Here is a 14,862-nt window from a genome sequence, read left to right on the forward strand (position 1 = left end):
GCAGTCCTTGACATCTAAATCCCCTCACACGAGGACTACGACACCAGCTCACCTAGCAGCTCTTCATACTTAGGCTAAACCAAGGGTTTATATAAAATTGCTTCTAACAGACAGACTAAAATAACTATGTTGAATTACAGCAATTACCACAAATACCCATTTCCTTCAAATATTTAAAATCAGTCTGATTCTCATACATAGCTTATTTTCAGCATCAGACAAGGGTGCCAGTCCCCTAAATTTCTCCCTTGGGGTAAATAATATCAATTTTATCTACTTTGATGCATTCCAAATCGGAAGGAAGGAAAGAAGGGTGGGAGGAAGGGAGGGAAGGAAGGAAGGAAGGAAGTGAGGAAGGGAGGGAGAAAAGAATATCATGATGTTTAAAAGAAAAAGTAAAGAAAAAACCAAATCTGTCTTCTTAAAAAGAGTGAATGCAGATAAGGCATAGTTTCTAAAAAGATGCCACTATCTTTCAGGAATAAAGGGGTTTTGAAAACATAGTGAAGAGAGAATTCTGAAACAGAAAGGCTATTTGAGAAACTAGATAGAAGCAGATGGATTCAAAGTAAAGAGGCTTAAGGAGTGAGCAGCACCTGTGGGTGAAAAAATACAGACAGCACTGGGGCCCAGACTCCACAATGGCCGGACCCTGGGGGCCAGGTGACATGGCTAGACATCTACCCCAGAGCACTGAAGAGACGATTTGCTTCAGAGCTAGAGAAGTGTCTGTAGAAGAAGAGTCTCTAGAGCTGCCCTAGCAGGCCACAGGGGACACGGCATATCTGGGTCAGGCCAGCCGAGAGAAGCAAGAATGGGCTAAGGAGAGAGCTTCAGAGGGCAAAAGCACCAGATACAGAAGAGGTTTCAGAGGTTGAGGGAAGTCCAGTCTCTGAAGATACACTTCCAGTGCTCAGGAGACATGCAGGGACTACATCATCTCCAAACTCCATCACAGGAAGCACTTGTTAGCAGAGCACACGCTTAGGAGGTTCAGCACTACACAGAACCCCTGGAAGTGTGTTCCAGGAACGCCTACAGACCCCCAGGGACACGCTAGCCCTTATCTGGAAGAGCACCAAGCCTACAAACAATCTACACAGGTCCACCTACAAACAATCTTCTCTCATCTATGACGACAAACAGATGCAAACGGGAGAAAAGGGCTATTAGACTGTGCTATTTAGAGAAGACGACATGACTTCAAGGAAAATGTCGGGGTTTTGTGGACCGACTCTGCAGGGGAGGAGCGTGCTTGGAAACAAGCATCAGCTTGGGAGCACACGTGGAGAGGACCGCCCTGGGAAGAGCCTGAGGTTCGCAGACAGAGCAACAGGCACTATGTGGGGCAGAAGAGTAAGGGTTAAGGTTAGATCCCAAAGATCAAGACAAACAGACCAGAGTGCTCCTCGGCAGGGCTTTGTATGCTGAGGAAGGAGCACAGTAGAACACAGGCTTAAAACGGCAACTAGTGGTGGGTCAAACACAAGGGCTTGTCAATTTTAGGCAGGTTGTCTACATGGAGAGGAGATGGCTAAGTGCTTCCCAGGGCCTCATGGGTGCTCGGCAAGCATCATAAGTATGGGTGAGGAGAAAAGATGTCGGTGTATAGTGTCTGCTGCACGCAAGGGAGGGCCAAAGCCTCCGCACCCGCATAAAACCAAGCTGCAGCAGTACTTTCGGTAAACCGCAGTGCTGGGGAGGGCCGGTCAGGTAGAGAGCCCATGATTCTAGCCAAATCGGTGCACTCGGGTTTCAGTGAGAGACTGTGCCTCAAAAATAACGCAGAAGACGTAGGTGTGCTACACGCATGTACCAACGACACCCTCCCCCCCACACACACACACAACGTAGCACCCGAGAATAGGAGGAAAGGGACCATGTGGCTAAACACGGATGCTTCCCCCTTCCTGAGTTCTCACTTTCTCTAGGAGGACATTACGAATACAAGCCTAGAACTTCAAGAGGAGTACGTGAGGAGGAGCTCACACACCCACCAGCACATCACGGTGGGTTAGGGTTCCTTCACAACAGCAAGATGGCCTACAGGGACTTCAGTGTTTACCGTGGCATAATTTACACAATTCTTCCCCTTGACTCATCCAGAACGTTTTTCTGAAGTGGTAGAAACATCACACCGGCAAAAGCATGTGTGGGCCTACCGGGAACCCAAACTGAGCTCTTCTGGCTGTGTAACTCTTTAGTTAAATCTTATCAGAACAAATAGTCTCTCCATACTTACACATGCTATGTGCTACAGTGTCTTAAGGAACGGTAAGAACAAGGTGAGAAATGACAGTGGAGCAAAGCTGAGTATTCCAGTCAGCAGTGGGGGTTGCGGCTGCTCCCACCCTACACTCACGTAAATTCAAATGTAGGAGGAAATGTGACAGATATTTCAGTGAGGATTCTCCACTCACATCTTTCATAGGAAAATGGAATAAATCAACGCCTTTATCAAAACATTTTCAAGCTGGTGAAGGTTTGCCTTACTCTTGGGGAATTAGAACCCTGCAGAAACAGAATGATCTTTGTCACTCCTTATTGCAAAGATCTTCCACAGCATTCCATATTCTGTATGTGTGCCCGTGTGTGTATGTGTGTGCGCGTGCGCACATGTCTGTGTGTGCCAGCCATGATATCCTCTATGGCTTCTCTGCTTTGTTTTCTGAGCCAAAATATCTGACTGCTCTGGGGCTCAGAGCTCAGCCAGCCGGATAGCCCGGGAGGGAGCTCCAGGACCTACATATGCCCTTCTGTCTCTGTCCCTGGTGCAGGAACCAACACTCAGGCCACATGCTCGTGCAGCGGCGTCTTCCCAATGCATTGCTCTCGTGCCTCCAGACCTTACTTTAAGGAGACCAAGGTGAGGAGACCTTTGTGAACAGATGCTGCTGTGCGTACAGCACCTGCCGAATTTTCTGACAGAAGATATTCAGTACACAGCCATCAACTGACCACTGTCCTCAGGAATCGGAAACTCATTTCTCTAAAGGAACTATCTGATATACACACATATCCAGAGAACTATTCATAAGCATCTTGCACAACTTGGATTAAAAATAGCAAACATTGATTTGACTGAAAATAACCCCCATTCAAGACCTCACTGGAAGGCCGAGAGGCAAGTCAGCGAGAACACACGGCCACAGCAGGTGCTAAGATCCCAGAACCACGCCCAGCACAGCTAACAGAGTAACGAGGGGCTTCAGGAAGACGATGGGACTCTCGAGATCAGATCTGAATTCTTCCCATTCAAATGTCTGTCCTTTGTGTCTCCTTTCTGAGGCTCTTCGTTAAGGTTATGGCGTTCTTCGCTGCAGAAGTTAACTTAATAATTATGGCTATTTCACTCTACATTTGGCCAATAAGAACAACACAAGTGTGTGTTGGTTTGAATAAAAAAACGCCTCCATAGTCTCGTATATTTGAAGCTTAGTCCCTAGGAAGTGGCACTTTCTGAAACGATCGGAAGGATTAGGAGGTGTGGCTCTCCTGAGGAGGTAAGTCACTGGGGGTGGGCAGTTTCCAAAGGCCACACGAGGTCCAGGCCCTCTCTGCCTGCAGATCAGGATGTGCCTCTCAACTTCTCCAGCACCATGCCTGCCACCACCATCATCCTCAGCATGACAATAATGGCTAAGCCTGCAACAAAGTGCTTTCCCTTATAAGAGCTGCCTGGGTCATGGTTCCCCTTGACAGCAATAGAACAGTGAAGACAAAGCATAAGTCAATTAGGTTTCTCCCTTCCACCTGATTGTACTGGATTCCAGAGACACTCACTGTGCAAAATAGGAGTGTAACATAGGCCCCAATAAGTGACTGTGATGTGGCTCTAAAGTGGAGAACACAGGCCATTTATCTTTGTTTTGTTTTGATATATATTAATTACAGTTTATTCACTTTGTATCCTAGCTCTAGCCCCCTCCCCTCAGCCCCTCCCAATTCCACCATCCTTCCCTCATCTCCTCCCATGCCCCTCTCCAAGTCCAATGATAGGGGAGTTCCTCCTCCCCTTCCATCTGACCCCAGTCTATCAGGCCACTGAGTTCATGTCAGAGACAGCCCCTGTTACCCTGACTAGGGCACCCTCTTGGACACTGAGCTGCCATGGCTACATCTGCCAGGGGCTATTATTTCCATGCATGGTCCTCGGTTGGAGAAATCAGTCTCACAAAAAAACCCTGGGCCCAGATTTCTTGGTTCTGTTGCTCTCCTTGTGGAGCTCCTGTCCTCTCCAGGTCTTTCTATCTCCCCCTTTTTTCATAAGATTCTCTGTACTCTGCCCAAAGTTTGGCTCTGCTTTTATACCCTGCTGGGCAGAGTCTTTCAGAGGTCCTCTGTGGTAGGCTCCTGTCCTGTTCCCTGTTTTCTCCCTCTTCCTACGTCTGTCCCATTTGCCTGAGTGACGATTAATCATCTTACACAGGGTCCTCCTTCTTTAGATTCTTTAGGTGTACAAATTTTAGTATGTTTATCCTATATTATATGTCTAATAACCACTTATGAGTGAGTATATACCATGTGTGTCTTTCTGCTTCTGCGATACCTCACTCAGGATGATCTTTTCTAGTTCCATCCATTTGCCTGCAAATTTCACGATTTCCTTGTTTTTAATTGCCGAGTAGTATTCCATTGTGTACCATTTGTCTTTTTACTGTATTTTTCCTATTGTTTTTGTGGGTGTGGTGTACATATATTTGTGTCTGAGTACAGGGCATCACATAAATGTGGCTCTGAGTGACTGTAGATCTTTGCCAGCTAATTTGCTTGACAGGGGCTCACATTCAGTTTTTACTACTGCATATACCAGACTACCAAGCCTATAAGCTTCCAGGGGAATTTCCTCTCTACCTTCTGTCTCCACATATGAGTACTGGAGTTCTACACACATGCTTTTTTGCTCGGCTTCCTGTTTCTATAAAGTAAATAAAGTTTTACCTTACTTTATTTTGAAATGTGGTGAATAGAACAACAGTACAAATTCAAACAAACAACCTTATATTTTCAGCATGCTCCTTTTTAGAAATTGTCCCATTATCTATGGATACTATATCATTGAGAATTCGGTCTGCGAGGTGTTAGTATTTATAGACAGATCTATGAATCATTTATTTTTAACTTTCCAATGCTCTACTTTGTGAGAAAATTTCTTTCTTCTCATCTAGAAACATCAGTGATCCCACCTTTCCAAATAGGATGCCCTGGCCCTCTGGTCACTGCTAATCCCATTCACCATCATTTGATTTTATCTGTTCATAACAATGTCCGGGTGATGGGCACACTGTGTCCAGTTTTGTCTGTCTATCACATGTTTCACAGTTAACACCTATGGGGAAACAGCGCTTTCTAAAGAATCGGCTCCACAAAGGTAAGAGAGAACAAGCATCTCTCACTTTGGGCGATGGACACAAAGAAATTTCTTTACCAGCCACCAACAAAACAGGGGTAGGGGGGGCAAATCCTCTCCATTGCAGGATTAGGCCAAGGCACATGCTGCTGATTCACATAAGCAAAGCAAGTAGTCCTTTCTTCCTGGGTCCCTCACTCCACGTAGAGCTAGCACCACCCGCAAGGCCACTGCTTACTGGAGAGACTGCAGGCCCTGCTTTCCAGATGAGCCACAGCTAGCGATAGCTGGCTTTGAGACACTGTTATCTCGTCAGCTGAAACAGGAATATTCATACAAGTTTGCAAAAACTTTGCCCACATGGTAAGAAAGCATGAGGCTGGGACTGTGTAGCTCAGTTCAGAGAGCATTTACCTAGAATGCGCGAAGGCCTGGGGTTGGTCCCCTATTCTGCACAACCAAACACGATGGTACACACTTGTAATCCTAGCACTGTGGAAGCGGGAGCAGGAAGAGCAGAAGTTTACAGTCATCCTCCACAGAGAGTTCAGACTGTGCTGGCTGACAGGAGGCAAGTCTTAAGAGAGATCCTCTCCTCACAAACGTCAGCAAGCCTTGAGGCGAGGACCGCTTTGCCAGGGCACGTACCTCGTTGCACTTGCTGACCCGCCTGGCCACGATGAGCTGGATCATGCCGCGTCTGTTGCCCTCGGTGGACATGGACCTCCGCAGGGTCTCCATAGCCTCCTGGTTGGCCTTTCCCAGCAGAGACTCTCCGTTCACCGCGATCAGCTGGTCATTCACCCGGAGCCTTCCATCCTGGGGGAAGGCAAGGAAAGTGAGAAGTTTGCAAGAGAGACCGCTCTTCCCAAGATTTAAACAATCACAACAAAAAAGGAAAGAAAGGAAGGGGCTTTAATCGCATTGTAATCAGCTGTTTCAGCGTCTGTGTGCTTTAGTCTCTTACACCCTGAGTCATTACTATACTCTGTTAACTAAATGGAATACTAATTCAAACAACACAAAGTGAGCGACACTCAACTTTGCCTCAGAAACACCCATCAAGCCTATTTGCAAACAAGATTCATGAAGATCAGGACAATTGCAGAAAACTGCTCTCCACCCTAGGAAACTCACCCTAGGCTTAGAAGCTGTAAACAACCTCACCAGCAGGGGCAGAACAACAAAACCTGTCCCCAGCCCAGGACCTGTGCTTAAGAAGACTCCAGCCTGGGGATCAGATTGAGACACAAATGGTTGGGCTCCAGCCCCCAACTGGAGATTCTAAAAGGAAAGGAAACGTCACTAACAGCACCTGTAGGTCAGAAGGGTGAGGGCGAGGGTGAGAAAAGCCAGCAAGGTTAGCCTGAACCAGGCTCACAGGCGCTTACTTTAGATGCAGCTCCGCCATTAATGATGGACTTGACGAAGATCCCCAGATCTGCATGATTCTCCTTGGAACGGTTGCCTTTGACACTGACACCAAGCCCCGCGGACCCCGAGTCGTTAAGTGGGACTTCGAAAGTCAGGAACTCCCTGGTCCCGTCGGGCGTGAGAACAATGTCCTCATCCTCAGATTTCTACAAGGGAAAAGAATTGCACGGGGAATGAAAATGCCTTTCTCTCAGCTATTACACGGGAGAGCCTGAATGATGAGCTCTCTACTCGGAACAGGACGGTACAGCAGTCCTTCCAGACTACACCTGAGCCTGGCTGCCAGCGGCTTCAGGCCACGCTGCACCGCTGATTCTAAGCAGCACAGGGCGGATACAGAGCATTTGTAGGCTCTGAAAGTCTGCGGCTAGTGTGCAAAATCTTTGCTCTGTTCTGTATTATAGATCAGGAGAAAAACACATAGGAAAAAAAATTTTAAAAAGTCAAGATAAACATAATTTCTTCTTCTCTGCATGGAGGATTTCCACTGTCCTTACAAGTTTGTTCAATATTCACTAACACTGTACATTTTCATGCATAGAAAATATCAAACCCCAGTGATACAAAGCCAGCCAGGAAAGATGTTTAGGTTCATGGCCAGAGCCAAGCTATAGCCACCAACATCTGGGAAACAAGATAGAACCAAATAATTACTGGAAAGAGAATTCCATAATATTGTAATCACACTGTATAGCTGGGGACTATCACACAAGAGTGTTGTTTAATTAATCAGCTATGCACAACCCTTTAGTTTCCTAACTGAAGTCAAGCTCAAAAGAAGCCTTGTAAGACCCAACACAATTAGGATATATACAGCCTGGATCACCTCCCTACCGCAGGAAGAAATGAAAGTTGAATTTACAGTCCAGTGGAGAATGGTGTGAGGCCACATCCTAGTACTAAAAAGTTCAATAGCTAAGAAAGGCAGCTTGCTGCCCAGGCCCTCAAGACCACCAGGCAAAGCCGCCTCCTCGACCTCTGCCACCTGAAGTGAAAAACCAGAGCTCGCCTCGGGCACCAGCCTCGGACAACCCCACTGAGGCCTGCAACTTGGTCCTCCTCTTTTCCCAACTTTGAAGCACCCTGTAGCATCCACACTTAGCCTTTCAAAAAGGAATTGATTACCGTGAAGGACAGGACAGTGAACTATCACCCCAAGTAGACAGCTTTCAGACAATTCTTGGTTACTCACGAAACTCAGCTAATATAGAGGATAAAAACAGGATTGATTTTTTACATCATACCCAATTTTTGAAAAATTCTGAGAACCCAAATCAAATAATGAGGCTTTCACATGTACTTTGTCTTAATTAAATTAACTTCTAGAAAAACAGTATTTATCTGTGACTTTAAAAAACAATAAAAAATGTGCTATTTAAACCCTTAACAAAATGGTTCCTTGTAAAGCAGTTTCTAATTTGCTGATATTCGGTGTCAGTGTGTGTGCGTGCATCCGTGCATATCTGGGCGTGCAAGCGTGCACGGGCCATGAAGCAGGGCCTCAGGAAAGGCTCTCTAGAAGCTGCCGCTGGCCTACACACCCGGCCACAAAGCACACACCCACAAACATTTCAAGTAGCCTGACAGCGAGTAAGGACAAGGAGGTTCTTTTTTTTTTTTTTTAATAATTTATTTAACTTTTATTTTATGTGCATTAGTGTGAAGGTGTCAGATCCTTTAGAATGGGCATTACAGACAGTTGTGAGCTGCCATGTGGGTGCTGGGAATTGAACCCGGATCCTTTGGAAGAGCAGACAGTGCTCTTAACCACTGAGCCATCTCTCCAGACCCCTAAGATTTATCACTTTATTCCACATGAGTGCTCTATTTGCATGTACATCTGCAGGCCAGCAGAGGGCACCAGATCTCATTATAGATGGTTGTGAGCCACCATGTGGTTGCTGGGAATTGAACTCGGGACCTCTGGAAGAGCAGCCAGTGCTCTTAGCCTCTGAGCCCTCTCTCCGGAGGTTCTCAATGACATAAAACCACAGGCTTTTTAGAACATGAAAAGTATGCAGTAAAGGTGAAAACTAAATGTTTAAAGGACATGGCCTATGTGAAGTAAGTATTTGCCATCAAGTGGGGCTTCTCAGCTCACTGCAACCACTTCCTTATCTTTACAATATTCCCAGAGAATAACTGCAATTCAAATCAATAAAACTAGTGAGTTGGAGACAACCCGAGGTCAAATAACTGTAAAAATATTGATACATCACACATTTATTGTGCAGATACGTCTTTACACTCGCGTGATGCTCCAGAAACACAAACATCCACTTCATTTGTCCTTTCTTTAATATTTGTGCCAAAACACAACACTAAGTAATTATTCTGTGAATGGTTACTGTGGTCTTAGTGTAAATAGAAAAATGCACCACACGGAGGCTGGGAGGAGCTCAGCAAGGGAGCACTGATCTAGCAAGCATGTCCCAGGGCCCAGGTCCTATCAGCACTACAAACCACCAAAGCAGGGATACTTAAAAGAGTATTCCACATTGGTAGATGTCACTATTAAAGAGAAAATGGCATCAATAAATCCAAGCCACAAAGTCCCCTGTACTCAGAAATGAGAAACAATTAGGAGACAAATTTGACTCTGCTGACCAGTATTTCTGTTACTGAGAAGGCCGAGTCTGAGAGGCCTTTGCGGAGACCAAGGAACCACAGCTGAATTTAGTGAACACAAGTGCTCACCCTTACCTTCCTTTCCGCAAACCCAAAGGACCTTAACTGTCACATTGACAGATTTGGAGCTTCAGTTTGGCTTTTTCATGTTTACGGATTTCAACATTTCCATAATGATTTTACAAAGGCTTAAATTTCTCTTTTTTTTTTTTAACTACTTGAAAAATCAAGACAAGGAGCTGAGTGAATTCATGAAGAAAAAGGCTAATCAAAGTGGGGGGCTTCCCACTGCCTCACTCCCCCACTTACTATGAAAACTGCAGGGGTGGCAGGGGTGGGGGTGGGGCCGCGCCTTACAGTTTTTGTATGGAATCTTGAGACTTTGTCATTAAGAACACTGAAGGGAGGGACTGTAAGCCCAATTAGCATTTCATTATTAATCCACTTGGCTCTTGAGCAAGACTGAAATTAACACCGGCTTTTAGAAATTAGGTTTTTGGCAGTAACTTTTAAAAGTTTCCTCTTCAAAAGCCATTTGAGTTTTGACATAAAAATCTCCACAAAGCTGAGCTAGTACAGGGCTCTGTGTTCTGACAGTAGAAACTACTTTCTACCTTCTTGTTGTGAAGCTGTGCCCTTTCAAGCAAAGGATTTTAGCTCATGCTTCAGAGACACAAATGTTTTTTTTTTTTTTAATTTACTAGACAAAAGATGTACATTCACATGTTATTTGAGCCCGTCTTTCTGAGCTTCATTATTTAGAATGTTTATTTTTGTTTATTTTTGTAGTAATTGGGGATTGAATTCAAGGCATTGCACGCACTAAGAACTAACCTCAGTGCCGAGATCCCCTGCACCGCCTTTTCTTGAGACTGGCTTTACCCCATAATACCCCAAGCAAGGCTTAGCACAAAGATCCTGCCTTAGCCTCCCCAGTAAGAGGGCCACCAGACCTGCTTATTAAATCACAATCTTATATCTGAACATAGTGTGTTCTTTCCCAATTCAAGAATGGCAAATATTTTTAAAGACTTCACTCTGGGGAGTGTTATAATAATTATTAGCATAGAGTATCTGCCCAGAAAAGTATCCAAAATAAAAAATCAGAAGAACCTAAATTAAGACATATTCTCAAAGTGATGTGCTCTTTAAAAAAAATTAAAGATGTTCTCATAGTAGGTTTGTTTTCAAAGAATCGGTCAGACTAAGATTATGGACACATGAAGGCTAAACACCACGCCATGATCTGGCTTGGACTGCAGCCTACAGATCCAGCCTTCCTTATTTTATAAACTGCTGTTGGTAGTTAGAGCACTATAAAACCAAAGTGGCTTACTGGCACGCATAACTAGAGTGTGGTTACATAAGAAAACGTGCTTGGCATTGAGGCATTTAGGAGTAAAGAATTACACAAATAATTTACTGTCAGTTCAAAAAAAATGTTATTCAGAGAGCATGGTGTAGAGACTGTGGCGGGAAAAGAGGTGAAAGCTATGCTGGATGTAGCAAAATGTGAACAATGGAGGAGGTACAAGAGAACTTTCTGGAATTCTGACGGTACAGGGAAAAAAAATCAGGTGAGACAACTGATCCAGGAGAGGCCTTGAAGGCTGTATTATAACTTACAGAGCTCAACAGAAAACTTGAGCGTTTTTTTACAATGGTATCAAGTTTATCACTATGACTGACAACAAATAATAGAAATATTTCAAGAGAAATACGTCAAAAACATTAAGCAGTCATTATTTCAGTAGAAGCAGTGAAAGAAATTTCAAATCAATTCCTTAGTGAGTCAGCTCTGTTTATCTTTCCAATACCGCCACATCCTGCAAAGACTCGACAAAAATCAGTGTGGGCAGATGAAGGATTTTAATCACATTATGCTTTGCAAAAACCACACAAGTCAGGAAGATTCAAAGCCCCAGAAAAATGTCATTCATCCCATAGCTGGGCTGCAAATCCTTCTCTCAGTATTTATATTGCAAATGCTTCGGGATATAGCTATAGCTGTGGATAACACTAATAAGAAGATAAAAATAAATATGTACATAAAGACATATAAGAACATAAATGTCCCTTGACTCACAGTGTGCTACACCTAGAGAAACCTACTCTTAAGCTGAAAATATTGCAAGCCTGAAATGCATTCAGCATTCCCAATGTAGCCAGCGCCACAGCTAACCCTTCAGAACACGTCTGTTTACATTTGGGTAAAGTGTCTAATAAGGAATTCCGACTGTCCAGTCACCTGTGGACTTCTCAGGCAAGCTGGGACAAGTGCCTGGATATTGTATGTTTCATCCCCTTGTGAACTTGAAAACTGGTACTTGGACCCTTTGTAAGTGGGGGGCTGCCTGTGTGTCAGCTTTTTATGTCAGGCATTTTTTTCATCCAAAGTAAATCAAAAGTTTCATACTTTCTGGTTGGTCAAGGTTTTCCAGGACTTTTTGAGGTTTAAATTCGTGACCAGGTAGGACTTCCTGGGGCAGGTAGTGAAGAGAGAGTCGACCCTTTGAAGGAGAATGGTTGGCTGTGGGTTCAGCATTTATGTTGGGTCAAGACCAGCACTAAGGAAATAAACCAGGCGTCTGCACTAACGGCTGAGAAAAACCAGTTTATTACTTATCTGAAATGCTACCTTTAGACGGAAACATGTATGTGTAAATACATATACATGTCCGTACATATGTGGAAAAATGTGTGCTTCCAGAATGGCTCCTTGGTGTCAGCTGGCCTGCTTGTGTGTGAGTTGCCAAACTCTGCCAGTCCAAGTTACACAGCTTTCCACTACCTTTGCTACAATGACTGTCTTTTCAGTAGAGTGACTTCCTCCTGTCACTAACATCTTCAGTGTGTAACAGCGCTGCGGTTTTCCTCGGCTGTTGCAGGCCGAGTTATTCTGTAGCCAAGAACTCAGTGTTGTGCTCTTCCTAAACTATACTGTGCGGTGTGTCCTTCCCGATTCTGTTAAAACTTGCCATCCAGTTTTAAAAGGGTGAGATATTTAAAAGTACCTTTATGTTTATTCAAGCTACTTGTTTATATATCTGTATTTTTAAAAAAAATCAACTCTTACCTATGTTACCTAAAGCCTTTACATTCCGATAATTTTGGTTTACCTATTTAGTTACAAATTTTGGAAACAAACAGTAACAGTACCCACTGTGAATATTGTTTTGTTAAATGTTCAATTTGCAGGAGTTTGAAATTTTTCCTCCTTTCTACCCCCCGCCCCGCCTTGAGACAGAGTTTCTGTAAAACCCTGGCTGTCCTGGAAGTCCCACAGATCCGCTTGCTTCTGCCTCCCGAGTGCTGGGATTAAAGGCAGAGCCCACATTCTGAGTTTGGGAATATTTTTATTTCCTTTTTGATATTCAGAGATCCTGACTTTTGGCTGTTAACTGTCAGTGCTCTCTTCCACTACACAGCACATCATCACAGAGACCACCACACTCCCCTAGACTAGGAGGCTGGTGCAGGACAGAATGCAGCCCACCCTTAGTTCCCAGCGTGAATTAGGGGTCGTCTTCTAAATCAGACATAGCTGAGCTGCATCTGTATTTAAACTTGAGACCAGAAGGCCTGACTTAACCTCACCTTTTTTTTTTTTAATTTAACAACTATGGTTACCCTAATTGCTGAAATATCATCGTATCTCTTAACTTCACCATATTATACAGTAGAATAGGAGATAATTAACATCTCCCTTTTTACATTCCTTTGACAAGATCCTCTTCCAGGTCTCTTCCCCAACATAGAAGTAAATAAAGTTATTTTAAAACTAGATCACCCTGGCAAAGAGGCAGGGCAAAGAATATACTATATTAGCAAGTAAGCTGTTTATCTTTGGAACATCTCTAAAGACAAGTTTCTTACCGTTTCTTTTGGACTCTGCATCTGGCTTGGTTCAGTATTCTAGAAGAATTAAAGAAAAACATCAATACAGACTGATTTCCATCACCAAGGCCCAGGGACACAATGGTTTATTAAAGGATATTAGATTGTGTGAAAACCCACAAGCTATACGTGAAAGGACATTTTAAGAGAGCACATGTCCTGCAGACTGTAGGACGGCTTAAGCCCAGGTTTCAACAGTTCTTCTACACACACATTTTCACCCACTCATTCACACTACCTCATGAGCTTGTGTGCAAGAAAAAGAAGCCTCGTGAAACTGTGTTTCTAAATATGCCGCTATTTCTAAATGTGCTTTCCAATACCCCAACCAAACCTCAGTCTTAAAAAGCACAGGGCCATTTGACAGCTATATGGATAAAAATAGTCTACAGTGGGAGACACAATTTGATCCCTGAACATGTTCCACAGGGAACACATGCAATTCTTCCCATATAATATAGAACATGAAAAGCTGATATTTAGTTTGAACACACACTAATTAAAAAGTCTTCAGATTAAGACCCACAGAACCGAAACAGAGAGAGTTGCATTAATTGGAGTTAGGAATTATTTTTAAACACTCCCTTTGACTTTCCAGAATGTTATTATTTTAAGTCTCAAAAAGCAGCTGCGGCACACATAACAGACTGACAGCCTACTGGCCCTGTCCTTAATGAAAAGCTCACAAGCAATAAATTAAGTAAGGGAGGGGAGGGCGAGCGGGAGCAGCAGACGGGAGAAACAGAAGCCTGGAAGAGCCAACTTGGCCCAGGAGAACCTGCCTGACCGCAGGCTGGCACTTGCTCCCCGGTGAGACTACTGAGGCACAGTGCCACAGCTTGGCAGCTCGGTAAGGCCAACACACAGCCTCGGAGTGCCAGGCAGAGCTGGGGCTTCCTGCTTGCCCAGGGGAGCCTGGTGCTTTGGTAAGGGCTCATTTGCAATCGAATACAGACATCCCAGATTTAGAATCAGGTGGCATCTTAAACACAAAATTGGATAAGAGTGGAGGAAATAGAAAACTGAATTTAAATGGGAAATAATGCATTAAACATTTGTTAACTAGGACAAAGTTTTCATAATTTATTCAAAATAGACTTAAAACACAAGTGCTCAACTTGTCACCCTATCATAGTCTGAAATCTCCACAAAACATGTAGGACTTTCAGGTCTGTGTGTAACCAGGGAATTGGCTTTAACAGCTATTTAAAATAATAATTTCTATAGAAAATGTATCAAACGTGATACATCACAATTGCATAATTTAAGACAGTCAGATCTATGACAGATTTGGGGAATCTGACCTTGCCACTCGTCACGGCTACACAAAGCTAGCAGCTAGCTGAAAGCAGGTATCAAACATTCCGTGCTGGCTCGGATCAAGTCTGCCTTGGAATATTTAAAGATGCTACCTGAGCTTGAGCCAAAGCAGCCTTCCAACCACATCAAAAGGTAATGACAGCTTCCCAAATCAGTCATGTCGACGTACAAAGGTATATATAATTTATATATAAAGAATAAAAATAACTTTTTCCAAAAGAGGATTCAGAGGT

General features: G+C 43.9%; 1 protein-coding gene across 10 annotated transcripts in view; it reads right to left on the bottom strand.

The window, feature by feature from the left end:
• The window catches only part of Pard3 (par-3 family cell polarity regulator), a 416,186-nt gene that overhangs the window by 203,082 nt on the left and 198,242 nt on the right, over window positions 1-14,862 (bottom strand). For all 10 annotated transcript variants that reach the window (XM_055617584.1, XM_055617582.1, XM_055617583.1 and 7 more), the window contains 3 exons: window positions 13,289-13,327; window positions 6,742-6,930; window positions 5,999-6,169 (listed from right to left, as the gene is read on the bottom strand). In XM_055617584.1, coding sequence (XP_055473559.1) covers window positions 5,999-6,169; window positions 6,742-6,930; window positions 13,289-13,327 — 399 coding nt within the window. The remainder of the gene's footprint in view (window positions 1-5,998; window positions 6,170-6,741; window positions 6,931-13,288; window positions 13,328-14,862) is intronic.

This window comes from Psammomys obesus, unplaced genomic scaffold, assembly GCF_907164565.1.
Source record: "Psammomys obesus unplaced genomic scaffold, mPsaObe1.curated_primary_1811, whole genome shotgun sequence".
NCBI lineage: Eukaryota > Metazoa > Chordata > Mammalia > Rodentia > Muridae > Psammomys > Psammomys obesus.